Here is a 27771-nt window from a genome sequence, read left to right as displayed (position 1 = left end):
GGGCTGTCTCTGTCCGGGTACGGGTCTGTCCCACAGAATACCGGTGGGACCCTGGAGCCTTTGGGGAGTGTCTGGGGTGGGGAAACTCTGTTCCCTTCCAAAGGACCAGGTTGCCCCTGGAAGGACCATGGGCCTCGTGTATTCCTGTGCTAGAGTCCACCAGCCGTGTCCCGGGACGGGGCCCTGCAGCCATGCCTGGAGGGAGCTGTGCTCTGAGGAGGGCAGCCAGCCCGGACCACCAGGGGCGGTTGCTCCCCTCAGCAGCTCCCAGGGTGCTCCAGGACAGCAGTACGGAGTGCAAGCAGGGTTGGCACAGAGCAGAGCACCTCCAGGAGTGGGTCTATGCCCACGAGTCACCCACTCAACGCCAATATGGGAAAGAAGGACAGTGATGCGGGATTTCGGGTATGTCATCAGGCAAGCTTGGGGATGATGTGAGGGGAGTCTAGGAAGTGTGATAAGATAATTTCCAGTTGGGGTGGCCTCAACCCCGCAGAAGATGCCCAGACTCTCCCTTTTGGACATCATCTTTAAAAGAAAAATATTATGATTTATTATTGTAAGACTGTAATCACTGTTAGAAGACCACTTGACCCTCATCACACATGCCCCATAGGTACCCCCTCCTCCCCCCTCCCCCCCATAAGTAGTGCTACTGCCTCCCATCCTCTCTCCCTAGGATAACCTGTTTGCCCCAAGCATTGTATCCCCCTTGTCCTTCTATGTACCAGCCCCATGACCCCTTTCACCTGTGTTCCCCCTCTAGCCTGTCCCCATTGACACCTGCATCCCAGTTCCATGTTCCCTGCACCCCAGGCCTGTGTCTCTGACCTCAGCTTGTGCCCCTGTCCCCTAGCCTTTATCCTTGTCCACACATGTATTCTTGTTTGTAGTCCTAGGTCTCTGCCTGCAGCCAGGTCCCTGTCTCCATCCCCAATGCATGTCAGCCCCATACCTCTGTCCTCAGCCTGCGTCCCCAACCCCAGTCTTGTGTCCCTGTCCTCAGCCCTGTGTCCCCATTACTGGGTTGGAACAATGTCACCAGCCCCATGTCCCTGCTGCCAGCCTGTGTCCCTGTCCCAGGGCTCCAGACTCATGTCCCTGTCTCCAGACTCCCATCCTGAGTGCATGTCCCTGTCCTTTAGTCCCGTATCCATGTATGCTGTCATAGCTCCCGTTCCCAGTCCCATTTCCCTGTCCCCCAGCCCGGGTGAGGGACATCACCCAAAGGTTACCTAAACTAATCCAGCCCTCTGACTATTACCCATTGCTGGTAATCCAGGCTGGAAGTGAAGAAATTGAAAAGAGCAGCACCAGGAAGATTAAAAAGGAATTTAAGGCCCTTGGGAAATCGATTGACGGGGCAGGAGCTCAAGTGGTGTTCTGCTCAGTTCCCTCAGCAGCAGTGGTGTACACTGAGAGGAACAGGAAAACCCACACCATCAACAGCTGGCTTAGGAGATGGTGCCAGCAGTGGAATTTTGGCTTCTTTGATCACAGGGCAACTCTTACTGCACCTGACCTGCTGGACCAAGATGGGTTGAATTTATCTAGAAAGGGTAAGAGGGTGCTGGCACTGGGGTTGGCATGACTCATTGGGAGGGCTTTAAACTAGGTCTGAAGGGGGTGGGTGTGGAAACCAGTCTCCCTGGAGAGGAGGGAGGACCACACAAACTGGTGAAATCAGCAGCCCGCCTGAAGTGCATGTACACCAATGCACGCAGTATGGGCAACAAACAAGATGAACTGGAACTCTTGGATCACCAGGAGAACTATGATGTAGTTGCCATCACAGAAACGTGGTGGGACGATTCTCACAATTGGAGTACTGCACTGGGGGGTTGTAAACTCTTTAGGAGAGACAGGCAAGGGAGAAGAGGAGGAGGGGTGGCCCTGTATATTAGGGAATCCTTTGATGCCTCAGAACTTGAGGTTGCAGATGAAAGGATTGAATGCTTATGGGTTAAAATCAGAGGGAGGCTGCACAAAACTGACATCCTGGTTGGAGTCTGTTATAGACCACCCAACCAGGACGAGGAGGCCGATGAGATATTCTATAAGCAGCTGGAAGCTGTCTCAAGATCATCAGACCTTGTCCTTGTGGGGGACTTTAACCTACCAGACATCTGCTGGGAACTTAATTCAGCAGAGAGGAGACAGTCCAGAAGGTTCCTAGAGTGCATGGATGACAACTTCCTGATGCAGCTCTTAGGTGAACATACCAGGGGTAAGGCTCTGCTTGATCTGCTGTTCTCAAATAGAGAAGGGCTGGTGGGAGATGTGATGGTTGGAGGCTGTCTAGGGTGCAGCGACCATGAGATAGTGGAGTTTTCAATATGCAGGGAAATAGGGAGGAGCAGTAACAGAACCCTCACTTTGGACTTTCGGAGGGCAAACTTCAGGTTGTTCAGGCAACTTATTCGGAAAGTTCCCTGGGTAACAGCCCTTAAGAAGAAAGGGATCCAGGATGGTTGGACCTACTTCAAACAGGAGCTCCTAAAGGCACAGGAACTGGCAGTTCCCACATGCCGTAAGACGAGCCGGCGGGGAAGACGACCGGCCTGGATGAGCAAGGAGCTCCTGAAGGATTTAAGGGAAAAAAAGAGGGTTTATCGCCTTTGGAAAGGGGGGGAGGCAACTAGTGATATGTTTAAGGTTGTTGCTAGATCATGTAGAAGAAAAATTAGAGAGGCAAAAGCACAGTTAGAAATTAAACTGGCCGCTTCCATGAAGGACAACAAAAAGCATTTTTATAAATATATTAATGCTAAAAAGAGGGGCAAGAGGAGCCTCCACTCTTTATTGGACGTGGAGGGTAACATTGTAACTAAGGATGAGGAGAAGGCTGAGATTCTAAATACCTTCTTTGCCTCCATTTTCAACAGTAAGGCAGGAGGACTTCAGGATAACTGGCCTCCTGAGCTGGTTGATGGGGTCAAGGAGCAGTGTTGTACTCCTGAAATCCATGTGGAATTAATTCGAGACTTGTTGAGTCACTTGGATATTCACAAGTCCATGGGACCTGATGGGATTCATCCTAGGGTGCTGAAAGAGCTGACAGATGAGCTGGCCAAGCCTCTCTCCATCATTTTCCACCAGTCCTGGCTCACTGGAGAGGTTCCAGAAGACTGGAAACTGGCCAATGTGACACCCATCCACAAGAAGGGACGGACAGAAGAACCTGGGAACTGCAGGCCTGTCAGCCTGACCTCAGTGCCAGGGAAAATTATGGAGCAGATTGTCTTGGGGGCAATCACTGCGCACCTGAAGGATGGCCAAGGAATCAGGCCCAGCCAACATGGATTTAGGAAGGGCAGGTCCTGCCTCACCAACCTGATCTCCTTCTATGATCAGGTGACCCGCCTGCTGGACGTAGGAAAGGCTGTGGATGTAGTCTACCTGGACTTCAGCAAGGCCTTTGACACTGTCCCCCACAGCAAACTCCTGGCCAAGCTGTCAGCCTGTGGCTTGGACAGCAGCACTCTGCGCTGGGTTAGGAACTGGCTGGAGGGCCAAGCCCAGAGAGTGGTGGTGAATGGTGCCACATCCAGCTGGCAGCCTGTCACTAGTGGTGTCCCCCAGGGATCAGTGCTGGGCCCCATCCTGTTCAATATCTTTACTGATGATCTGGATGAGGGGATTGAGTCCATCATCAGTAAATTTGCAGATGACACCAAGCTGGGAGCAGATGTTGATCTGTTAGAAGGTAGAAGGGCTCTGCAGAGGGACCTTGACAGGCTGGACAGATGGGCAGAGTCCAACAGGATGGCATTCAACAAATCCAAGTGCCAGGTGCTGCACTTCGGCCACAACAATCCCATGCAGAGCTACAGGCTGGGGTCAGAGTGGCTGGAGAGCAGCCAGGCAGAAAGGGACCTGGGGGTACTGGTTGACAGGCGCCTGAACATGAGCCAGCAGTGTGCCCAGGTGGCCAAGAGAGTCAATGGCATCCTGGCCTGCATCAGGAATAGTGTGGCCAGCAGGAGCAGGGAGGTCATTGTACCCCTGTACACAGCACTGGTTAGGCCACACCTTGAGCACTGTGTCCAGTTCTGGTCCCCTCAGTTTAGGAAAGATGTTGAATTGCTGGAGCATGTCCAGAGAAGGGCAACGAGGCTGGTGAGAGGCCTTGAGCACAAGCCCTATGAGGAGAGGCTGAGGGAGCTGGGACTGTTTAGCCTGGAGGAGGCTCAGGGGTGACCTCATTGCTGTCTACAACTACCTGAAGGGAGGTTGTACGCAGGAGGGGGTTGGTCTCTTCTCCCAGGCAACCAGCACCAGAACAAGAGGACACAGTCTCAAGCTGTGCCAGGGGAGGTTTAGGCTGGAGGTGAGGAGAAAGTTCTTCACAGAGAGAGTGGTTGGCCATTGGAATGTGCTGCCCAGGGAGGTGGTGGAGTCACCATCCCTGGAGGTGTTCAAGAGGGGATTGGACGTGGCACTTGGTGCCATGGTTTAGATAGTCATGAGGTTTCGGGTGACAGGTTGGACTCGATGATCTTTGAGGTCTCTTCCAGCCTTCTTGATTCTATGATTCTATGATTCTGTATCTCCTCAGTTCCATGTCCCCGTCCCTAGCACCGCGTTCCTGTCCCCATTCTGTGTTCCTGTGCTCAGTCCTAGGCCCCTCTCCCCTTCTCCACCTATGTGCCTGCCACCCTGTGCCCTCAGCAGCTGCGGAGCCGTCCCGGCGGTATCGGCCCGCTCGGGGAGGCGGGCCGCTGCCATCGGCGAGCAGACGCGCGTGGAGGCCAATGGTCGAGCGGGGGCGGCCCCGGGGGGGCGGGGCGGGTGACGTCATGGTCGCCGGTGCGCGACGGGGCTGCTGGCGACGCGCGCCCCACGGCAGCCGGCGCGGCGGCATGGGCCGGCGAGGAGGCGGGGGTGGCGGGCAGCGGCGGCCACTTGTCCCCCCGCTCCGCCTCCTGCTCCTGCTCCTGCCGCTCCTCTTCCTGCCGCTGCCTGCTGGTGAGTGCCGCAGGGCAGAGGGAGTGGGGCGGATGTGGGGCGCAGGCGAGATGGGGCTCAGACCTGAGTTCAGGAGTGGGTGCGTGCGGCGAGAGGCACAGGAAGGCACGTTAAGGAGGGCATGGGCAACAGGAATGAGGTATGCAGGCAACGGGGCGTGAGGTGCGTGTGCCGTGGGGTGGGTGTGTGCAGTGGGTAGGAAGCCTGCGTGATATGGGGCATGGCGGGCTGTGCAGTGAGGCACAGGTGAGGCAGGAGAATGGGCTTGTGAGGGGTGTGAGGTGCAAAAGCAATGAGATGTGGGGTGTGCACGCAACGGGGTGTGGATGGGAACGGAGCACAGTGAGGTGTACAGTGGTGTACAGAGGTGTACGCATTTTGCTTGCTGTGGGATGCAGAATGCACATGGTAAGTCTGTGCAATAAGGAATGAGGTGTGCATTCAGTGGGGTTTGGGGCAGGTAGGTAACAGGGCATGGAGGCGTGTCGGTGAGAGCAGGGTGTGTGTGCCATGGGGCAGGAGGTGCGTGGGCAAAACAGCACGAGGTGCGTGCGATGGGACAGAGATGCGTGTGGAGAGGGTATCAGTGATGGGGCACAAGAATGTGTGCCTAGTGGGGGATGGTGATAGACATGCTGTGGGGCATGGGGTATCCATGCAGCAGGGCATGGAGATAAATGTGCAAATGTGCAGTGGGGGACTGTGGTGTGTGCCAGGAGAGGCAACGGGGATGGCGGCGGCGTAGCGAAGCATCGGGGTGTACAGGCGGCACATCGGCGGGACCATGTGAGCCGATGAGCATGCTGTGGGGCACGTGGAGCTAGCTGGCTTGGGGATGTGGATACGGAAGGGTACCCAGGGGCTTGGAGGGGGCATTGTCTGTGGAGGGGAACAACTAGCACGTGGATACCGGTGCCGCGGGGCGGGGGCAGTGGTGGGGCGGTGGCAGGAGCTGTCCGAGGTGCTGACCGCAGCCACCGGGAGCTATTCGCGGTGCTGATCGGCGGTCTCAACTTGGGGGAATGTGTTCGCCCTGGTGACGTTTCCCACGACTTCGGCCTCTGGCAGAGGAACACTTGCTCTCCTCCTTCTCCTCCCCTTCTATGGAGAGGAAAACCTGCTCTGTCCTCCAGCAACCCTTCCATGCTCTGGCCATACTACCATGTCACTTCAGACTGACCATCTGCCCTTGGTGAGTGGGCATGGAGGGAACTGCACTGGGACCAGGAAGCTCTGAATCCTACTCCTTGTGCCGCCTCCTAGAGTTGATTCCACAACCTTTCTTCCACAGAGTTTCCTGGCAGGTCACTGTCTCCATGTGGAGAAGGGAGCTGAGGAATGGCCTGGTGTTCAGGGTGGGAAAACTGGCACTGGATTTGATATCAGTTTCTTGCATTGAGGCACATAATTCATACCTGACTTGTATCATCTTGAAATGAAGGGGAGGGGGAGCTGCCTTTGTTCCAGACAAGGGAGCAGATGCATGACAGTGTACAGCCGACTAGGGCTGCACACATGCAGCAAAAACACACGTGCACACAAGCACGTGCCTGTACTCTCAGCTAGGCACATGCTGTGCAAAGCAGCCCTTCTTCTCAGCTATCTCACTCCCCACTGCACAAGTTCTCTTGGGCACAGACGTGCTCCCAAGCCATTTTCTGATGGCATCCCAACTTGCCAGCAGCTTGTGTGGAGGTGCATCTCATCTTCAGTGCATCTTTGGGGAATAATGGATGGGTCTCCTAGGCTGGCACTGGGGAATTGTGACAGCGGTAGAGTGGAGTTACAGCTGCTGGTCTGGAGACCAGGTCTCCATTGTCTCTACTATGTCAGGGAAGTGGCTTCCCCTTTGCTGCTGGAGCTATTGGAAATCCCTGGATAGCAAACTATCAGATATTTGGGCAGGGGGAATTGGCCCCAGTACATGCTGTGGGCTTGCAGAAAGTGTCTTGCACACACAGGGCTGCGCATAGCCATGCACACCCATGCATGTGGATATGAACACACCACAACATGCATGCAGACAACATCCATGTGTGCATATGTGCACACATATGTGCAACATTTCTCCTCTGCAAACCACGGGAGAGCTGAGAAGCTGTGCAGTAAGTGCACTGCTTGCTCTCTCTTCTCATGGCTCATGGTTGAGACTCTGCAGTTTACAGTGCACTTTTGCTGAGCCTCCTCAGCAAGCAGAGAATGGGGGATTCTATATTCCTGTGGGCGCTGTAGGAGCTTCAATAGAACTGAAGCAATGAGGAATGGCATGTCCTCGCTGAAGAGAATAATGAATTGAAGGAGGTGGGCTGAACAGAGTGCCTGACCATCTAGGGCTGAAGGCTTCTCAGGCTTCAGAGGATGAGTGCCCACAGCTAAAATGACTGGGCTCAAAGAAATACTGAACCAGGCACAATGCAAACTGTGCCAGGGCTGGGAGATGCATCTGGGACTCACTGAAACGGTGCAGTCCCAGCTTCTCCTGCCTCCCAGCTCTCAGTCCTCCACCATGCTGAAAGCCCCTTGGATCTTCTCTGCAGATGGGCTCTTTGTGACTGACTACTTCACCCGCACACCTCGCAAGCTCAGCCCCTTCCGCTCCTTTGCCAGCATTGAGCTCTTCCACTTTCACATTCCTGAGGACACAGTCATCGCTGTCTGGAACCTCATCACCTTCAAGGAACAGGGAGGCACGTTTGGGGACCAGTGCCCAGATCGTAGCATCACTGTGTGAGTAAACAGCCTGCCCCTGTTTCCTTCTGGCCTGCTTCTGCCTGTCCCCAGAGCCCCTTTCCTGGACTTGGCCTGGCACCTGCTAGCTCTTGGTTACTTCTTGGTTGCATGCGCACATGTGCATGGAATCATAGAACACCAGATTGGAAGGGACCTCAAGGATCATCTGGTCCAACTTTCTTTGGCAAAATCACAGTCGAGATAAGATGGCCCAGCATCCTGTCCAAATGAATCTTCAGTGTCCAATACTGGGGACTCCATCATGTCCCTGGAGACAGTATTCCAATGGATGATTGCTCCCATTGTGAAAAATTCTCTTCTTGTCTCCAGACAGAATCTTCCTATGAGTAACTTGTACCCATTAGCTCTTTTCCCTGTGACTCCTCTGAAAGAAAGCATCCCCATAGTCTTTGTAGCCACCCTTTAAATAGTGCAACATGGTGATAAGGTCTCCCTTAAACCTTCTTTTCTCAAACCTGTACAAACTCAGTTCTCTCAGCCTTCCTTCATGTGGCAGGCTTCCCACATGCACATGTGTATATGTGTGCACACACACACACACATGCACACTCGCTCCCTCTGATTCATCTTCCCAGGACCATTGCAGGCTCCACTCTTTTGTGCATCTCATACATGAATAGTTCTGCTTCAACACTCACTACCCATGGAAACTCACACTCTCCAGCTTGTCTTCCTGTGACATCCTTGAACTTCCTAATAGAATGCAAAACAGACCACTAAGCATGGGGCTTGCTGGCTCTGCCATGATGCCCAGCCTGCCCCCTGCTAACTGCTCTCTCTCCTGCAGGTATTTTCGCTCAGGGGCTCCCTCTGTCATTAACCCTCTACGCACACACTTCCCCAGGGACACAGCTGTCCCTGGCTCCTTTGCACTGACTCTGACCTGGACCCTGCCCAACCGCACCACAGGAGTGTTCAATGTCACAAGCCCATTACCTGGTGACTGGTTCCTGGCTGCCCACCTGCCCAAAGATGAGGGCAAGATTTCTGTTAAGGTGAAGGGCTTGGGGGGACTATAGGGTGGCAGAGCTTGCTGCAGGGCTCTACTGGGGTCTGACTGTTCTGGCCTGGCCGTGCCCATGGCAGGTGCCCCAGGTGGGAACAGTGCCATGTGTCTCCTGCCCCATGCTGACTATCCTGCTGGTGCAGGGGCTCTACGAGGAGTGCCAGTATCTCTTCCAGCCACAGCTCATTGTGCAGCGCCTGGTGAATATTGCTGTACTGTACCCTGGTTACATCACTGAGCAAATCATGGGCCCTCACAACCGCTCCTGCCTCTACAAGTGAGTGTGATAGGGTCTTATAAGGAAGGGGCATCCCAAAGCTGGGGAGCCAAGGGTGCCTCCCCATCCCTGCTGGTCAATGCTGGACCTGACACTACTGTCCCACAGGGTGTTTGTGCCCAGCTACACATCACAAGTGCTGGTGGAGGTGCTGCGGTGTCATGGGGCCGAGGGCTGCCCACTCTGGCTGCGTGTGAGGGCCAAGGCTCCGCCCCTACACAACTCCACAGCACTGGACTGCCGGGAGCACACTCCCTGTCAGCTGGTGCTGGATCTGCCCTTCTGGCAGCACTGGTACTACGTGCTGGTGGAGAAACACCCTGGGGTGCTGAGCACTGTCTCCTTCCGGGTCACTGTGCAGCTCACAGGTAAGGGTGTATGAGGAGGTATGGGTTGGGGGAATGGTCTTGACTCTGTTTGGGTGACTGATGTGGGGGTGTAAAGGATATCCACAGGGTCTGGCCCCAGCTGGGCACAGGGTTATATCCAGTGGTACTCGGATGGGTGCAGTGAGAGGTCTTGGGGCTGGGTTCCAGATAGAGGTAAGGGGAGGTGGGAACTAAGAGAGAAAGACCTTTGTGGTGCCCATGCTGACATTTCTGCCCCTCAGATTGCTCTCGACCCAGCCTGGCCCGACCACCCTTCCTGCCTTCCAGTGCCTCCATGAACATGCCCCACTCCTTTGGTTCTGCAGGCGGGCTGGCACTGGGAGACAGCCCGCCCACCAGCCCTAATGGCACGAAACACCTGATCTCCATCACCTCCCCCAGTGGTGAGCGGTGCTGGCCGATCCGTCCCACGCTGCGCAATGAGCTGGACACCTTCTCTGTCCATTTCTACATCTTCTTTGGGCCCAATGTGTCGGTACCACCTGACCGCCCTGCTGTCTTCGTCATCAACCTCCTACCAGTGCTGGACAGTGGTGGGGTGCTCAACTTGGAGCTGCGGCTCAATGTGGTGAGGTGGCCACACTGTGCCTCAGATGGGGCTGGGCATCCTGAGGTGGACGAGCTGGGAGATGGGTGTTGCCAAGTCTGTAGCAGGACAAGGAAAAGGATTTGGGGTGCTCCTTGGGTCATGTGCCATGGTTTGGGAGCTCTTGGGTGATGGAACACAGATTAGTGTGCTTCAAAGGCAAGAAAAGGCCTGGATTTGAGGTGTTTTTGAGGGATGGGCAGTGGGTTAGGGCACTACTTGGTGGTGTACTGTGATCTGTGTGCTGTCAATGCAGGAGACATTCCTGGCACTGCTTTTGACCCATCCCCTCTTCTGCTGTCAGAGCTCCCTGTGTGGTGAGAATGTGACAGTCTTCGGATGTCTGAACCATGAAGTTCCACTGACCTCTGGTGAAAATGCATCAGTCAGCTGTGAGAGAGGTAGGCTGGGCTGTGCATGTCCACCCTGATGTGGCTGTGTGGGGATCACGCCCTTTGATGTGTATGGCAAGCTGCGTGTGAGATGGCAGAGATTGTGGGGGCATCTGGCCCTGGAGCCTGGCACCCGGTGCTCAGTCCCTGTCCCAGGCTTCCCCCCTGACCTGCTCACCTGGAGCTCTCCTGGCCCACAGAGCACCTGGCGGGCTTCCTGCTCTCTGTTAACACCACGGCCAGCCTCAGCCGCCTGCGGATCCCCTACCCCCAGACGGGCAGCTGGTACCTGAGCCTGCGCTCACTCTGTGCCACGCAGCATGGGTAAGAGCCCTGAGCAGGTCCCCTTTCTACAGGCCTGGAGGGGATATCCCCAGCATGGCCTGCATCCATGCGCACTGTGGGTCTGTGTGTGTGTCTGTCCCCTGCACTGCATGTCATCACTCACGTGTGTGCACGTGGCTTTGCAAGCTCTGTCACCATGTGAGTGCCTGCATACGTGGGCAGGGATGGCTCTGTCTTGTGCCTCCCTGACCATCTGTGGGTCCCTTTTACTCTCCTCTCTGTCTCATGATTAGGAAGTGCTTGTCAGCTTCAGAAAGCTGTGCATCTGTTGGTGCCTTCGCATCTCTGATGAAGTGCCCATCTGTACCAGTGCCCAGCAGGGGACTGGGCTGCCACTGTGAGGACAGGGTTTGGCCGTGGTGAGGGGTCAGCTCTGGTGAGGCTGATGTGCCCCTGCTCTCCTCAGCAGCTTCAGGGACTGGTCCTGTGTCTGTGTCTCTGCTTCTGGCCTGTCTGTCTGCCTGAGAGGCCTGGGGAGGAGACAGGGTTGTGTGCATGTGCCAGCAAGTGCGAGAGCCTGTGTGGGACCATGCTGAGCAGGTGGTGTGTGTGTGAGTTCAGTGCCTGCGTGCAGGCAGTGCTGGGTGCTTGGAGTCTGCGTGGGTTTGGTGTGTTCCAGTTTGTGCAAGCAGACAGGGCTGTGTGTGTTTTGCATGCACGTGTATGCAGATTTTTCTGTCTGAGCATGCACAGGGACAACAGACATGCATGCAGACATGCAGTGTACCTGTGTGCACAGTGCTGTACGCATGTTTTTACATGTTGGGGTGCCTGCATGTGCACAGGCAGTAGTTGGTGAGTGCTGTCAGGTCATGGGTCTATCTCCTGATGTGCCCAGAGCTCCATGTGTGGGTGGTGTGGGGCGACTGTGCCTGCTCTGACTCCTCTGCTGGGTTTCTAGTTTATGCCAGTTGTAGTTGGTTGTTCTCCTGCACCGTCAACATACAGGCAATGCAGGGTACAGGTGTTTGCACAGCAAAACTCAAATGGCAAAGGAGCCAGCTGAGTGAGGTGTTAAAGGCAAATCAGACCCTAGTGTGTCCCTCCTGCCTGCTGGTGTGGCATGGACAATTGTAGCACGCAAGATCTTTGGGGACCAGCTCTCAGCTGCCATACATAGCACCAAAGCAGCTCATTTCCATCCTTGCCCAGGCCCTGGGTCTCCCCTCACCTGCCAAGTCTGAGCGTGCTAAGTGACTCTGGTGGAAGCAGAAGCTGCCTGAGGGGTGCAGGGTGAGGGCTGATTCTCTTCTCCTGCATGGCAGGTTCGAGCCCTGCACCAACGTGACGGCCGAGGTGTACCTGCGTGCCTACCTCTCACCCTGTATCAATGACTGTGGCATGTACGGCCAGTGCAAGCTGCTGCGCACTAACAACTACCTGTATGCTGCCTGCGAGTGCAAAGCTGGTGAGAGCTGTCCCGGGCACCAGTGGTGCCCACTGCACCCAGGGACCTGCCTGGAATCCTCCCATCCTTTCTAGGGGTTGTGAACCCCATTAGTCCCCTTGCATCAGCTCTCCACAGGGCACTGGAAAGGGGCTTCCCTGCTACCCCCATAGCCCCTGCAAGTGCTGCCAGGGTGACAGAAACTCTTCTTGGCCACAGGCTGGAACGGCTGGGGTTGCACAGACAACGCTGAGGCTTTCTCCTATGGCTTCCAGCTCCTTTCCACACTGCTGCTGTGCCTCAGCAATGTCATGTTTGTGCCTCCTGTGGCCATTGCCGTCCGCAGCCACTACCTCCTGGAAGCTGCTGTCTATATTTTCACCATGTTCTTCTCCACTGTGAGTGTGGAGTGGGGATGACTGGGCAAGCAGCCAAGGGGCCAGGGCTGCGTGGGGCAGATCTCACACCCTTTCCTCCCTACCCTAGTTTTACCACGCTTGTGATCAGCCAGGCATTGTGGTGTTCTGCATCATGGAGTATGATGTGCTGCAGTTCTGTGACTTCCTGGGGTCCCTCATGTCTGTTTGGGTCACTGTCATTGCCATGGCCCGGCTCCAGCCTGTGGTCAAGCAGGCAAGTGTGGGGAGGGGGCGTGTGGAGTGGGCACAGAGAGGCCCTATTCTGATGGGTGTCCCACTGCCCCACAGGTGCTGTACCTGCTGGGGGCCATGCTGCTTTCCATGGCTCTGCAGATGGACCGCCACGGGCTCTGGAACCTACTGGGGCCCAGCCTCTTTGCCTTAGGGATCATGGCCATAGCCTGGGTAAGGAGATGTCCCTGTCCTGCTATACCCTATCCTCCTATGTCCCCATGCTGGCTGTGCTCAGATCCTGTCCAATCATCTAGCCCTGCTTTTCCTGCCAACATGTCTCTTCTGCTGCCTTCAGCTTTCCCCATGAATCCCTCTCCTGGGCTCCTGGGGTATAGGCACTGTGGCACAGGGGCTGTGCCCATCCCCGCTGGGAACGCCTCTCCCAGCCACCCACTTTCCCCCATGCAGACAGCTCGCACCATCCGTCGCCGCCACTGCTATCCCCCGACCTGGAAGCGCTGGGCTTTCTACCTGTGCCCAGGAGCAATGATTGCGGCTGCTGCTGTGCTGCTCTACGCCTTTGTGGAGACAGAGGAGAACTACTTCTACATCCACAGCATCTGGCATCTGCTCATTGCTGGCAGCGTGGGCTTCTTGCTACCACCCCGTGCCAAGCCCAGCAGGCGCCTGGGGCCGTTACCCCGGCACAAGGGCTGTGGGTACCAGCTCTGTGTCAATGAACAAGAGGAGCTGGGGCTTGTGGACCCAGCCGTGGCCTCCATCAACAGCATTTGTACTAGCTGATGCCAACAGCAGCCTGGACTTCTCTGGCATGGACTGCAGCCTCCTGGAGGCGGCACCTGCTCTTTTTGCCAATCACCTATCCCTGAGAGCATGAGGACTCTCTTGATGGGCACAAAACTGCCCATGCTGCCCTGTTCTTGCAATTACAACCTGATTGAACTTGTCTTCTGAAGTTGCTGTGGCTCAGTCCAGTGCAGAGCTGATAGAGCTCAAGTCTGAGCTGGGGCCGTACTCCTCCTTTTGCTGGACCATGGAAGTGTCCAGGGGACATGGCAAGGTGCATAGAGGTGAAGAGCAAAAGCATCTGGCTCTCACTCAGGGATCTGCAGCAAGAGCTGCTACTTTTTCGTGGGCTTCTCAGGGGCTGCCACAGCTCCAGCACAGAGCAAGCTGGCTGGTAAGAGATGAGGGGTCAAGAGCTGCAGTCCTTCAGTTTACAGCAGAGCAGGCTGCAGAGCTTGGATGATTTTGCTGTAGCACTGTGCTGTCACAAGATGGCTGTAATGCCTCACTCACGGGCAACTGTGCTGTGTCAGGGCAGCCAGGTTGCCCCTGCAAGCCAGTAGGGGGTAGCTGCCACTGGGGAGCAGTGTTGGTGCTGCTTGCCATGGAGATGCATGGGTCTGAGAGAGCACTGCCTGCAAAGGACACATCCCCACAGCCCATTGTTATCATCCCAATGTCCAGAGCAGCCTCCCTTTGTGCCCATCCTGGGTGCAACCACCCAGGAGCAGTGCAGCAGTGATCCCATGTCCTTTGTATTGCCATCCTCCATGAGCAGCTGCCCTAAGTCTGCATAGCACTGAGCTTCAGTGAGAGAGGGCATTGCATGCACTGTACCCCCATATCTGTCTAGGACAACCCTGCCTCGGCACATTCCTTGTCAGGCCCTTGGGCTTAGCACCCGCTGGAGCCAGTGATGACTGTGATGTAGTGTTAAACACCCAGGCTGTGTGTGTGGCTCAAGGACAGGGCATTTCCACCCTTCTAGTGCAGCTCAGAGTGGGCAAGATTAATCAGAGAGAAGGAAAACTTTGCTTACCCCTCTTACCCCTCTGGGGACTGCTCCAACCTCCCAAGCTCTTCCCAGCCCCACAGGGTTCTTCAGGGGTGAGTCCCCAGGCAAAGCTCTGTATCCCAGAGGTCGCATCTTGGCTCAGCAGAGCATGCCCACTGGCAGCCCTCCTCCCTGTACCTCGGGTGCAGAGCCCTGCACAGGGAAATTTACTGGATGCCTAACAGGATTAGCAGCTGCGGGTGGGCAGGCAGCTATGTAATAGGATTGCAATCTAATTAAACCTGCTGCTTGAGAGCTGTGTTGCAGCTGGCCAGAGCAGGGTGGGCTCAAGGGGCTGCAGGGGTGGCTGCAGAGGGCAACAGGAATGGGGTGGGCAGAGCAGAAGGAGGGGTGAACTGGTGAGGGCCATAGTGGTGGTGGTAGGCTCAGGGTTTTGTGACCTGTGTCTTCAGGCTTTGTGGGGGATGGTGGCCATGAGGAGCTAGCCTGGTGTGGAGGTGTGCAGGCAGCCCTGGGTGGCAAGGAAGCAGCCTTGCAAGGGGGCCAGGGGACCTGCAACTGATGCTTTCTTTCCTCCAGAAGCTCACCCTCCATCCCTTTCTCTGCCATGACAAATGCCATGTCTGGTCCAGCCAGGTGTATGATTAAAGTTTGATTTTTTAATTAAAAATGTTACTCACTTCACCAAGGTAAATTGCATCCCCTGAGCAGCAGCAGGCCCTGGAGAGTAAGGAGCTCAGCTTTACCAACATGCTGGAGTGTGGTGCTCACTGAGCATGGAGCTTGTGCCACTCTGGTGCACACACCAGCCCAGTGGGTGGTCCTGCCCAAATACAGCCCAGTTTCACGGAGATGTCAGTACTCCATGCAGCATTCATACTCCTCCCTCATCCCCCAGCTCACTGCTCTAGGGGTGAAGAGCAAACCTGCTGCTTGCCAAGTTTATGTAGACCCTAAAATAACATATCCTAGTGAAACTGTGCTGGGATGTGCATACCCCTTGCAAGCAGCCCCTGGCCTGCCCCATGGCAGACATTGTGGGGTGGCATATGCAGGTCTGGATCCCTGAGGAGTTCTGGCAGAGCTGTGCAGGGGTTTTAGCTGGTAGAGCTCCCCAGGGAAGTCCAGAGGAGCCACATATTGGCTCTGCTGGACTTTGCTTCTCCAGGCTGCTGGGATGGCTCAGTGCTCACTCTCATTTTAATTAAAACTGTGACTGCATTTTTCATCTCAAGGACAGGTCAGGCAGCTGATAGTGCTGCTGGGGAGGGAGCTCAGCCAAGCAGCACTGGAGGGGATCCAAGCACTCTCTGCTAGCCCAGCTCATCCCTTGGGGCCTGTGTGCTGCCTGCTGAAAGATGGGAATCCCCCTCCCCACTTCACCCCTCATGCCCAGCAGTACAGAGATCCATCCCTCTGCCCAGGAGGCTGGCACACTCAGAGGGCATTCCAAGTGCAGGACATGTAGTCTTGCAGGACTGAAAGGTTTTTGCTCAGTGCTCCTGGCACCAAGTATGGTGAAGCCAATCCCTCCTGTGGGACACACAGAACCATCTCTCCCACCAAGCCTGACTGGAAGTGTGTTGGGATGCTCCATGAGAGATCTTGTGTCTCTTCAGCCACCTCCACGTCATTACAGGGTCAGGAGCACTCACCTATCTATTGCTACAAGGCTGAGTGAACTTTGGTGGTGCACTCATGGTCTCCAACCGTGACCCTGTGGTATGTGCCTGGGGCAAAGGCTGGACTCTGCTTTCCTTTCCTACTCAGAAAGCTGGCATCTCTGTGACTTCTGTCCATCACCCCTGACCCTCCCTTCCCCACCTGCCCCATAAACATCCTTCCTCAGGCTCCATTTCTGCCTCTGCCAGCCTCAGCAACCACATAACCATGGCAACAATGTCCCTATAACAACCAGGTACATCTGACATCCCCATGGCAACCAGATCCCAGAACAGTTGTTGAAGAGCTTCACCTCCTTGGTGCTGGGGATGGATGAGGGAGTTTGAGCCCCACCAGGGAAGATGGCTTCAGGTAAGTGGGGACAGACACAGCTGGGAAGGACTGTGGCTGGGTCCTGGGGCAGTACAAGTCTTCCTGGCCTCTGTCCTGTCAGGGAGACTGCAGGAGGCACATGTGATGCAGGAAAGGTGGGCAGCCCTGGGGACAGCAGCACCCTAGCTCAGCCTCCTTGGTCCCAATCCTGTCCTGCAGTCCGAGCTGTCAGTGCTATTGGGCTCTCATTCCTTTCTCTGGCACATGCTCCCTGGAAGCTCTGGCACATGCTCCCAAAGGCCAGGACCATGCTTTCCCCACAACCTCCTCTGACCCCTAACTCCCACTGCGGGGATGATCTGCCTGCTGCCCTCTTTGCGGGGGCCGCTAGGCCTTCCTGCCCGCCCATGTCCGCCAGGCCAGACTCATCAGGCAGCAGCCCTGATGCTGTCTGTTATGCAGATGGCTACTGCATGCCATACAACTTTAATGTCTGGCCTGAATTACTGAGCCCTGCAGCAGGCTACGTGTGTACAGGCAGGACTCACCATTTCTCCTGCTCTCCCTGCTCTCCCTGCACTTGAATGGGCACTGGCAGGTGGGGGATAGTGAGAGGTGCAGCCTTTGGGGACTCTCAGGAGGGTGCTATGCCTCTTGCTAGCCCAGGGGACTGTGAGGTGTGGATGGCAGGGTGGCTATTGGTGCTACCAGCTTGGTTGCCTGGGGGTTGCTGATCCCTGTGCAAAGAGACCCCAAGGATGATTTTATCTCTGCAAGGTGCAGGAACAGGTATGTAGAGAAGGGTGTACAACCCTGCTCTGTTCCCACGTTGGCATTTACTCCCTGTATCCTCATGAAACCCCATGGCCAGAGGAAGCAGATACCCCACTGCTGCCTGGGAGTTTCTCACACCCCTTTCTCACTCTGCTGCCAGGCTCCATCACAACAAAGCCTTGTCATGACACGCAACAAAAATCCCGCTGTGGGTGCAGACAAAACTTGTTCCCTGTCTGGGCATGGTTGTCACTGTGCTGCTCTGGGGATGATGGAAGGCTGGGAGCATGGCTTGGCTGCTCTCTTCTTTTCCAGTTTGCCCTGCACAGCCTGCAGCCACTTGATGATTTTGTCATCAGAGGAACAAGCCTTGACTGCCCTCCCCATGCAGGCTCATCCATCACCCACACTTGGCACTGCTGCAGATATCACAGTCACTGGTGCTGCCTACCCTGCTCTGTCCTGGCTGTCCCTCAGCCACACAGATAGTGCCAAGGCCACTCTGGGGGGAGCAGATCTGAGCATGCAAAGGCATTCTGCTTTTCCTGTAGTAACCCATATAGTGCCTGCTTGCTCACCCCTCCTTCCTCTCCATCTCCTAGCCCTCTGTCTCACCCTCCCACTGACATCCCCAGCTCTCATTCTACGTCAAAGATCCCTCAAAGCCTGCAGAATGCTGGGCAAGGGCCAGCTGGGAGCCAGGCACCTGCAGATGGGAGCTACAGCTACAAATGGAGCAAGCCCAGCCTCAATGTGTGATCCTCCATTGCTCCTGCCATGAGTTATTGATTCAGGTCCCTTCCCCAGGGCAAGGCAATACTGTGGGTACCTGTCCCATGCTACCGGGACAGAGCTGAGCATGACAAAACCATCCTAAAGCAGAGATAATGGGCTTGGAGGTAGACCGAGAGCATCAGGAGGCAGCACTGCTGTTGCAGGTCCCTGTGCCACAACAACCAGAGAAAGCAGTATGTATTCAGGGGTCATAGAGATGAAGGACATATGGCTTAGCTGTATCTGCAGGGGCTGGAGCATCAAGGGACTAACAGTCACATGGCTGGAGGGCAGACATCATGACATGGGAGACCAGGCAAATGTGGTGCAAATGTAAAGCACCATAACTTTCAGCTGCAGGTAACTGAGTTTCTTGGAGAGCCTGGGGAAGTGAAACCTGCTGGAGAGCCAAACCTGGGACTTGATCCCTGGCACTTTAGAAGGGTGCTGTTGAAGAGCTGTTCTGCTAAGTGGAAAAGCCACTTGAGTCATGCTTAACTTCATCAAGGCAACTGCATAGAAATCAGGAAGCTCACTAAAATACATTAATAGTGCATCCAGGAGGGCAGAGCACCTACAGACAGCATGAGAACTGCTCAGAGCAGCATGCTGGAAACTTTCAGTAAATGAATGCATCCTCTAAGAAGATTTGCAGGGCTGGCATAGCTGAGAAGTGGAATGGAGTGGGCAAATGGGTGGGAAAGGTCATCCTTCAAGGAGGAGAACTGTGTCAAAATGAAGAGCACAAGAAAGGCGATGAAGTTATATGGAACAAAACCCCTCAAAAAGAAAAAGGCTTTGAGGAAGATCTTTGCAACAGCATAGTATTTAAAATAATTTTGCAATGCCAACTTTGAGGTATTGATGTAGCAATAAGACTTCCGGAGTACCCAGGGGTGCACTAGAGTGCCGTGACCTGAACCTACCTCTTTTGGATGAATCTTGAGGTAGGACCTGCATGTCTTGAAAGCCTTTGCCTTCTGTGTTAGGACAAGAAATTCAAGCAGTGCTATCCCTGAGGCAGACATCCAGGGCCCATACACTCACATACAGAGGGATGCTGCTGAAGGGCAGCCTCTGTGCTTCATGGCCAGCACTAAAGGAAAGGACCTCTGGCAGGTTGAGATTGTGAAAAAAAAAAAAAGTACAAGTACAAAGTGTAGCTGTGCTTGCTGTGAAGTGGTAGGAAACCAAGGCAGTTGTTCTCATGAGAAATCAGTCTTGCACCAACAGAAATCAAACTGCTACAACAAAGCAATCCTGGATAAATTTGTCTCAAGAAACAAGCTTGCAGCGGAAGATATAAATATGTTATTCGAAGCTGAGAACATTTTCCATGGGATGCAAAGCTTTCCTTTATGGTTTGTAGATTAAAGTTTGCTCATAAAACCCATTTCCCCTCACTCAAATACTACCACTAAAATTTCCCTTGAGAGAAGCAAGTGCTAAGCAGTACATTGTTATGTATGAACAGCACTCTCAGTGGAAGCTGTATTAAAGAAATCACATTGAATCTTCCTGTTGTGACTGTGAGTTGTGCCTACACCAAGGGGAATATTACAGTTTATTCTTACTTATTTTAAAGATGCTTCACCATATCCAGGGCTCCACATTTCAAGAAGGAGTATTTTGGCTAAAATTAAATGGACTTGGAACAAGTGCAATCCTCCTGGCTCAGAACGAGGGAAGGGAAGTCCTGGTGGCTCTGGGCTGGCATCCTCCAGAGGAAATTTGCCTACAGTCAGCAAATCTTTTGCCAGCACAGCTACAAATCCCAGACAAGCCCATGAGGATTGTTGTTCTAATCAACTAATGAACATATCTTCTGTGGGAAAGATGGATAATCTGAGCTGGAGAGTTCCTCCCTGTTTGGGGGAGAACCTGGAGCAACACCCAGCTCCCCTTGAGGGATCCATTAAGCACCCTGAGGATCAGACCCCAGGTGTGCTCTGGTTCCAGCCCATCTTAAAAAACCCACTCAACGCTATCATCTGCACATGGATTGGCTGCTCTTCATTTCTGTCCCACCCTGTCTGCTGCAAAACAGAGGAGTTTTCTTCATGCAAATCACATGGGGGAAAAATAAAAAAACCCAAACATCTGATGTGCGTGAAGGATGCTGTGCAAGATCTCCCTGAGCTACAGCCAGGTGCAGGATAAGGAGGATCCACTTCAAACAGGGGAAGCTGCTTTGTTAAAAAAGTGAACTAGGGCCTCTGTCACCAAGATATACATCCTGATACACTTCAAAGCAGCTTCCTCTCCTTGTCCTTAGACACCCTATTCTTCATTCAGTTCTGGAGTTTTGGAGTTATGATTCTGTCTAATCTGTCCTATGCTGTATCCCAGATGCATGGTTGTTTGCTGGGGAAGATTCTGCATGCTGCTTTGCAGTGTGTGAGACCTTTAGGGCATAACTCTGAACTCAAATATTCCACCACTGCTTTCTGGCTCATCCATGAAGAGGTAAGAGTTGCTGGTGAAAGTGACTCCATTTCCATTGGAAAATGTCATGTTTTTAAAAGGTGCAATAGAGAAATGCCTGAGCACTGGACCAGGGCATCTCCATGCCTGGAGTTGTCCATCCCTGCAGATACCCCACCAGCAGAGGCTGTAGAGTGGCAGCAGGCCAGGCATTCATCAGCCTTGGAGAAAGCACAGAGGTGCAAATGCCAACCACTTGCATCAGGAGAGGAATGAGGAGGCAGGAGCCTGTGTGCAGTGTGCCAGTGGGAGATACACTGCACCCAGATTAACCCCATGGTGAACATTCTTCATGCGGATTTGAGAAGAATTTTGCAAAGCTTGAGGGCCAGGTGACTGTTCCTAATGTCAATACATAGTGCTTTTGCCACAGCTGGGGGCTTTAGCAGGCTGGCCATCAGAGCTGGGCTGTGGGATGAGCCAAAGCCAGAGGGTCTGTGTGCACTTCACTGTATTATCACAGGGATTGGAGTGCCCTTTAGGCCAGGAAAATGAAGAGCAGAGGCTAGTGCAGTGGGGAAGCTGCAGAGCTGAGCAGCAGGAACAGCCAGCCACAGGACATAGTCCAAAGCTGCTCTCAGGGCAGCGATTTGGAGTCACTCTATCAGTGTCTATTCTTGCTGGGATGGGGCCCGGCTCCATGGAATCAGTGGGCACACACTGCCTCCATACCATGGTGTTCTGGCAATGTCTGGGAGTGGGACAAAGGGGTCACTGCCTGCTCCACTGGTAGGTTAAAACTTTTTCCGATTTCAGTTTCTCCAGAGATTATAGCTCTGAGTTGGGGCAGGTTGTGCAGGAAGGAGATTACCAGCCAAGAGGAACAGCTTTGATTTCTTTCAGAGTGGGATAAATACAGGAAAAAATCCCCCTTCAGGCCCCCATCTCTGCAGGGGTCTGCTCTAATCGCTTTTGGGAAGGGCCGGGGGAAGGGGGTGTGATATGGCTGTTTGGTGTGCTGAAGCTGCCTTGTCGTAAGCTGTTTTTTAGGCTGGAGAGGGAAGGAGCAGTATGTCCTAACTGTCCAGAGCAGGACCCTTAGAGTACATGGCCCACCAGATGGCAGCACGAAATCCTGCTGAGACCTGCTGCTGCTGCTGCTTCCACCTCCATTTCACAGTCATAGAACCGTTTTGGTTGGAAAAGATCTTTAAGATGATCGAGTTCAGCCATTATCTAACTCTACCAAGACTAGTGCTAAAACATGTTCCTTAGCCCCACATCTCTGCATGCTTAAACACCTCCGTGGCATTCAGCTACCTCCCTGGGGTGCCTATTCCAGTGTTTGATAATCATTTCAGTGAAGAAGTTTCTTCTAACATTCAACCTAACGCTCCCCTAGTGCAACTTGAGGCCATTTCCTCTCATCCTATCGCTTGTTATTTGGCAGAAAATGTGGCAACCCAAAAAGGGAGTGATAGTGGAATGTTTAGGTGGTCTTCATGACTGTGAGGCCCTGGAGGTGATAAGAGATGTTGTACCTCTCCCACACTGCTTGAGAAAAGGATGGGAGTAAAAAATAACAAAGTGCTGCATCTTTGAAGGCAACTGGGGAGAAGAGCACCTGCTAAAATAAAGATAAATCAGGGGGCTTAACAAGGCAGGCTGTGGAAAAGTGGAACTGTAACATTCAGGTAGGTCTCGATAAACAGCCACCAGTCTTGGCCACTTGGCTCCACATGAGGCCACTTGGCCAACCTTGAGGCCGTGGTTCTGCTCTCATTTGGTCTGTTAGTTTGTATCTTAGCTCATCGTGCTAGAACCAGCTGGACCAGGACCACTATCTTTCTCACAATTTTGTGGCAACCCCACAAGAAAAGATGAACATTCCCCTTGCTCCAATCTCCTTTTGGGTGGTTGTAGAGAGTGAGGTCTCCCCTCAGCCTCCTTATCCTCAGACTAAGCAGGGGTTCCCTCAGCTATTCCTCATAGGATCTTCAAGCTCTTCAAACAGCTTTTCTGCCCTTGTCTGGACCATGTCCAGCACATTGATGTCTTTCTTGTAGTGAAGTTCCCAGTATGTAACCTTACCAGTGCCAAGTACAGGGGGACAATAACTTCCCTAGTCCTGCTGGCCACAGTATTCCTGATACAGGCCAGGATGCTGTTGGCCTTCTTGGCCACCTGAGAACACTGTTGGTTCATGTTCAGCTGGCAGTCAACCAACACACCCAGGTCATTTTCTGCCAGGCAGCCTTCTAGCCACTGTCCCAAGCCTGTAGCATTGCATGGGGTTGTTGTGACCTAGATGCAGGACGTGGCATTTGACCTTGCTGAATTTCATACAACTGGCCTCAGCCCATCGATCTGGCCTGGAGAAAGCCTTGCACACCCCAAAACAAGCCTGTGTTCCTCTGTCCCGGCTTGCTGTGTCTGGAACAAGAGTGACCTCACCAGACATAGGGGTCATTTCAAATGGCCACCTCCAGGAACAGGAGACAGCTTTGCCTATCTCAGGCCCTTCCTTTCTGTGCCTTTGGGTGCCAGCCCAGTTTTTGTTGCTGAAACTGCCCAGTGCATCCAGGCCTCACCGGAAAAGGGTTGTACGACCCCAGCCCTACTGCACTGCCCCTGTGGCGGTGCTTGGTGGAGGGGAACAGGGGGAGCCCAAGCCGTGCTGCCTAGGGTGCCTCTGAGGCAGCGGAGCAGATAACGTGTCCTCTGTCAGGACAACTCCATGCCTGTCCAGCAGCCCGCTCCACGCCCTCCTGCATCGGGAGCTGCGACACAGACGGCGGGAGGTGGTGGGTCTGCACTCGCTTTGCACCGAGGGCACGACTCCCTGATTACGGAGGGCAATGCGGCAGGGGCAGCGATGTCCCAACCATAGTGCTAGATGGATTCAGCAGTGCACCAACGGTCCCGCCCCGCAAGACCCACCGCCCACCACCGGCCGTCACGTCCCATGGACATCCCACCCTTGCCCCACTCCTCCCGCCGCGCCCCATTGGCATAGGCCTTTGCTCCGCCCGGCCTCTGCGATTGGGTAGAACGCTCCTCGGCCACGTCCCCCGATCATTCCCTATCTCCTATTGGCTGCCATGGTGTCACTCTAGCGATTACTGCCGTTCCGCTGCGTTCTCTTCGCATCCCTACTACCAGCATAACGCACTCCCACTACCACCATACGCGTCACCATACGCACCACCATACGCTCCCCCCACGGTGTCCTCGCCACAAAGCCCCTGCACCCCACTGCAGCGCCTCGCAGCCTCACTACCTTTCACTGCACCCTCACTGCACTCCACTGCATCCTCACTAAAATCTCACTGTACCTTTACACCTGTCCCTTACAACTCCACCTCACTGAACTGAACTGCACCCTCATTGCACCCAGCTGCACCCTCACTGCACTGCCTCTACAACCACACTGCACTGTGTTGCGCATTTGCTCTAACCCTCCCAGTACCTGGTACCACATGGTGCTGTCTCCTCCAATACCACCCCATGTACCCCTGATCTGCAGCCCCCAGAGCACACTACTGCTGCAAGCACACCCTCCTCTGCAGCCAGCTTCCCACTGCAACCCATCCCAGGGCACCCCTCACTGCACTTCATCTCCTGCCAGGGACTTCACCCTTTATTGTGTGGGGGAATAACCTGCTCCACTAATCCACCACCCCCAGGGCTTGGTGAATAGAAACCATGGTATCCTAGAACTGGAGGGAGGATGTTGCAGGCTCCACTGGGGAGCACAGCAAGACAGCAGGGAGCAAGGAACGGTGGTGGGGAGTGCAGTAAGACGATAAGGATCACAGCAGGGTAGTGGGAAGCACAGCCCAAATGTGTCCTCTCATTGCAGCTTCACTGGTTGCAAGTAGTGGTGCTCAAGAAGGGATAACTTCGTTTCTGCTGCGTTCACCCACTTGATCAGCCTCACAGGAGAAAAGCCAGGACAGAGCTGTTTGAAACTATGACTCCTGGTTCCAGAGCTGCTGGCCAGCAGCCTGCCACATTCTGCTTACTGCCTGGGAGCACAGATAATGTTTTGTGTGTGCCTGTGTGAGTGTCAACCCCACAGGGGCTCTGGTTCCTTACTGTAACAGTGAGAGCTGAAATCCCCTCACACCTACAATAACCAGACTAGCTCAGTCTTTAGCTAGCATTATTATGCTAGCCCCCACTGTGTCATGGGGCCAGCATGTCCCTTGCAGCTATGGCCCTTCTCTCTGACCCAGGGTGCTCAGCTGGTGTGGGACAAGAGACCCTGCCACGAGACTTAAGGGGCTATCCTTGCACTGCTCACCCACGCTTCTCCTCTGTCAGATGCTGGCTGGGATGCGTTGTTGCTGCTCACTAGTGTTGTAACACCTGCCATCCCCCAGCCACCTTGCTGATGACTCCCATTGACCATGCCCCAGGCCTCTTTCCATGGCTCAGCCACAAGTGAGGTATATCTGGAGGACACAGGGTGCCCTGGCAAGACAGTGGCAGTGTTTCTGCTGGGGTATGTGTTGGAGCAGCACTGTGCTATTGCATGCAGCAGGAAGGGCAGGAATTCAGGAATATCTTGCTGGGGAGCTACAGGAACATGTATTGCAAACACCTTGATGGTTGTGTATGGCATCTTAGCAGCATTGGCCTTGCTGCATCCTCAAGAGGAGTAATAACTGTTTCAGTCTGGACTGCTTGCCCATCTTCCTGGCTGGTCTTGACCTGGCATGAACTGGCCTCTGTGTGGTGCTCCTCTTCTCCTGGGAGATGCGGCAGATCACCCAGCAAGTTCTGTGTTGTGGCCAAACTTCTGTCCTGATGTCTACTTGCCCTACACCAGCAGCACTGCTTACATCCACTCCTTGGATGAAGCTGAGAGATTCTAGAGGCAGTCAGCATGTCTGTATCCCATTCCCATAGTGCATGTGGGTATCCTGGTGGAGGTGACTGGCGTGCAAAAACCACTGACTTTGCCAAGCACAATGTGCCACAGCATGTCTGCAGCTATTGCTGCCTAATGGTGATCTATGTTCTCAGCTCTGAGAAGAGGAGGCTTACCTCAGTGTGCTTCAAGTCCTCATCAGCAGCTGCGACTGCCCCAGCTCACCTTCTGGAAATGACCCACCAAGGATCAAGTAATGAAGGAACAATGGCTGCAGCATGTGCTGCCTCCCCAGTCCCAGTGCTGCCCAGCATCACCTGCCCTGGCTCCTTCCCTTGTAGAAGGATGCAAGATGCCCTCTTTGCCCTCCTCAGCCCCAGCAGAGCCTTGCTCCTCTCCACAGCCTGGCAGCACATTGTCCAGACTGAGGTCGTGCTGGCCCCAGGAACAGCTGAATGCTATTGAGTGGGCAGGGGCAGAGAACATCTGTGTTGTGGTGTGTGGCCTGGGAGTTTCTCAGAGGCTGTAGCTGAGTTTCCCTTCTGGCTCATCTCGAAAGTGAGAAGGGGAACATCTCCTGGAGAGGCGGAAAGAATTGGTCAGTTGACGTCACTGGTACAAAAGCTATTTGTAATTTTATTAAAACGTCTTCCTTCTATAAACTTCCAAAATACCTACAGCCTCTGCTATAAAGATTTGTCAAATCTGTGTAGCAAAGCTGTTGGCCTTGGGGCTGGTGGCACTCACAGAGGTGTGCAGCTGGTGGTAGGGGACATCTGAGGCTCCTCTTTGTGATTGGGGGAGGTGTGGGGAGTGCCAGTGGAACAGGGCACCCCAGAGCCACCCTCGAAAAGGGACATGTGGGGGATATAGGGGCTGAAGGGGCTGGTGTGGATCTGTGGATGGAGGAGGAACTGGTGCAGGGTCTCTCCCACCTGCACCAGGCTGTGGGAGAGGAGGTGGAGATGGGAGATGGTGTCACTGGCCAGGCTCTCCAGCAGTGCCTGCTGCTGCCGTGATGTCTGCAGGATCTGCACCAGGAGCTGCTGGACACTCTGGAGCAAGCCTGCCACACCAGAGCCTGTAGTAAGAAGGAGTCAGTCGCAGCAACCTTCACCACGGATGGCTCTGAGAGCTCCGTGAGGATGTTAGGAAGCTGCTGTATGAAGGACCCACCATGAAGGCTTGTGTACGATGCTTCTTCACCTGCTGCCAGATGCTGGCTTATGGCAGCTGTCCTGGGGGAGCCCGGGGCTGCGGTGGCCACTGGCAGCATGTAGTTTCCTCTTTCCATCCCTGGGGACACCTCACCAGGAAAACCTGCCACAATGGTTTGGCATGGCAGGAACAACCAGAGCGCTGGAGCCAGCCAAGTCCCTGCTCAGCGTGACTCTTATGCAGAGCCCTGGGAGAGCATGGTCTGCAAGAGCCCCTGCCCTCTGCCCCCATGGGCAGGGCAGAACAGAGCTCAAAGTTGCAGACACTTACTAGGCTTTTGCTCATCTCTTTCCTGCTTCAAGGCAGTGTGACAGCCTGGAAGGAAAGCAGACACAGCTTGCGAGCTGAGCTACTTTCTGCTCTGAGGTGCAGAAACATGGTGGCCTGGGCATGGTACTCACCCACAACAGGAAGGGGAGAGAAGGAGCAATCAGTCTCTGCAATGAGAACTGTATCAGGCCCTGCTTGTGGGGCTGAAGGGGTTTACTGAGCTGAGTGGGCAAGGAAAGCCTTACGTGGCACAACAGCAGGAGCAGGTGGCACTCCAGCGACGTGGTCCCCACTGGGTGCTGGTGAGAAAGCAGAAAGGAGAGATGCGTCGTGTGACGGGACCTGTCAGGAGATCACCTCCAACCTGGAATTTGCCTGGCCTGCCCCGGCCAGCCCCGCAGCCCGACATGCCCTAGCCACAGCTCCACAGCACCCTGCAGGGCCTCAAAGCATTTAATGAGCTAGATACAAAAGCAGGAGTCACTCACCCACCACTGCAATGCAGCCAGCTCTGGGCTGAAGGCAGCAGCGGCATAGCAGCACACAGCAACGCTACACAACAGATTAGGACTGGAAGTCAAGGAGAATCCCACATCCACTTGAAACTGCAGGGGGAATTTAGGGAGACAGAAAAGGTAATTACCCAGTGTGGGATGCTGGCCACACAAATCAGACTCAGGGACGTATCCTGCTTCACCCAAGTGCCAAACCTCCAGGGAGCATGCACAGCGAGAAGGGTGCAGGATCCGCTCCTGGGTGAGCTGCAGGGCAGGGGAGCTGCAGGCACCTCTGGCCCTCACATCCAGTCCTAAGTCATCTGAAGTTTTATGGTGTTACTCAGGATGTGCTGACAGGAGGGGAGTCATACTCCCTGCAGTGGCACACAGTCTTTGAGAGGCCCCTGGGATGTGGGGCAGCCAGTGG

At 54.4% G+C, this 27771-nt stretch overlaps 1 protein-coding gene across 1 annotated transcript; it reads left to right on the top strand.

Moving 5' to 3' along the window:
• Positions 1–372: 372 nt before the first annotated feature.
• Positions 373–13498, top strand: TMEM8B (transmembrane protein 8B). The gene is made up of 15 exons (XM_054397524.1): positions 373–405; positions 4672–4968; positions 5367–5376; positions 7506–7695; positions 8507–8714; positions 8869–9002; positions 9111–9370; positions 9613–9959; positions 10282–10378; positions 10570–10693; positions 11980–12122; positions 12321–12499; positions 12588–12734; positions 12809–12925; positions 13163–13498. The coding sequence occupies exons 1-15, from the start codon at positions 373–375 to the stop codon at positions 13496–13498; spliced, it is 2622 nt and encodes an 873-aa protein (XP_054253499.1).
• The last annotated feature ends 14273 nt before the right edge of the window (positions 13499–27771 follow it).

Source organism: Indicator indicator, chromosome Z (assembly GCF_027791375.1).
Source record: "Indicator indicator isolate 239-I01 chromosome Z, UM_Iind_1.1, whole genome shotgun sequence".
NCBI lineage: Eukaryota > Metazoa > Chordata > Aves > Piciformes > Indicatoridae > Indicator > Indicator indicator.
This window is presented reverse-complemented; position numbering and strand designations above follow the sequence as displayed.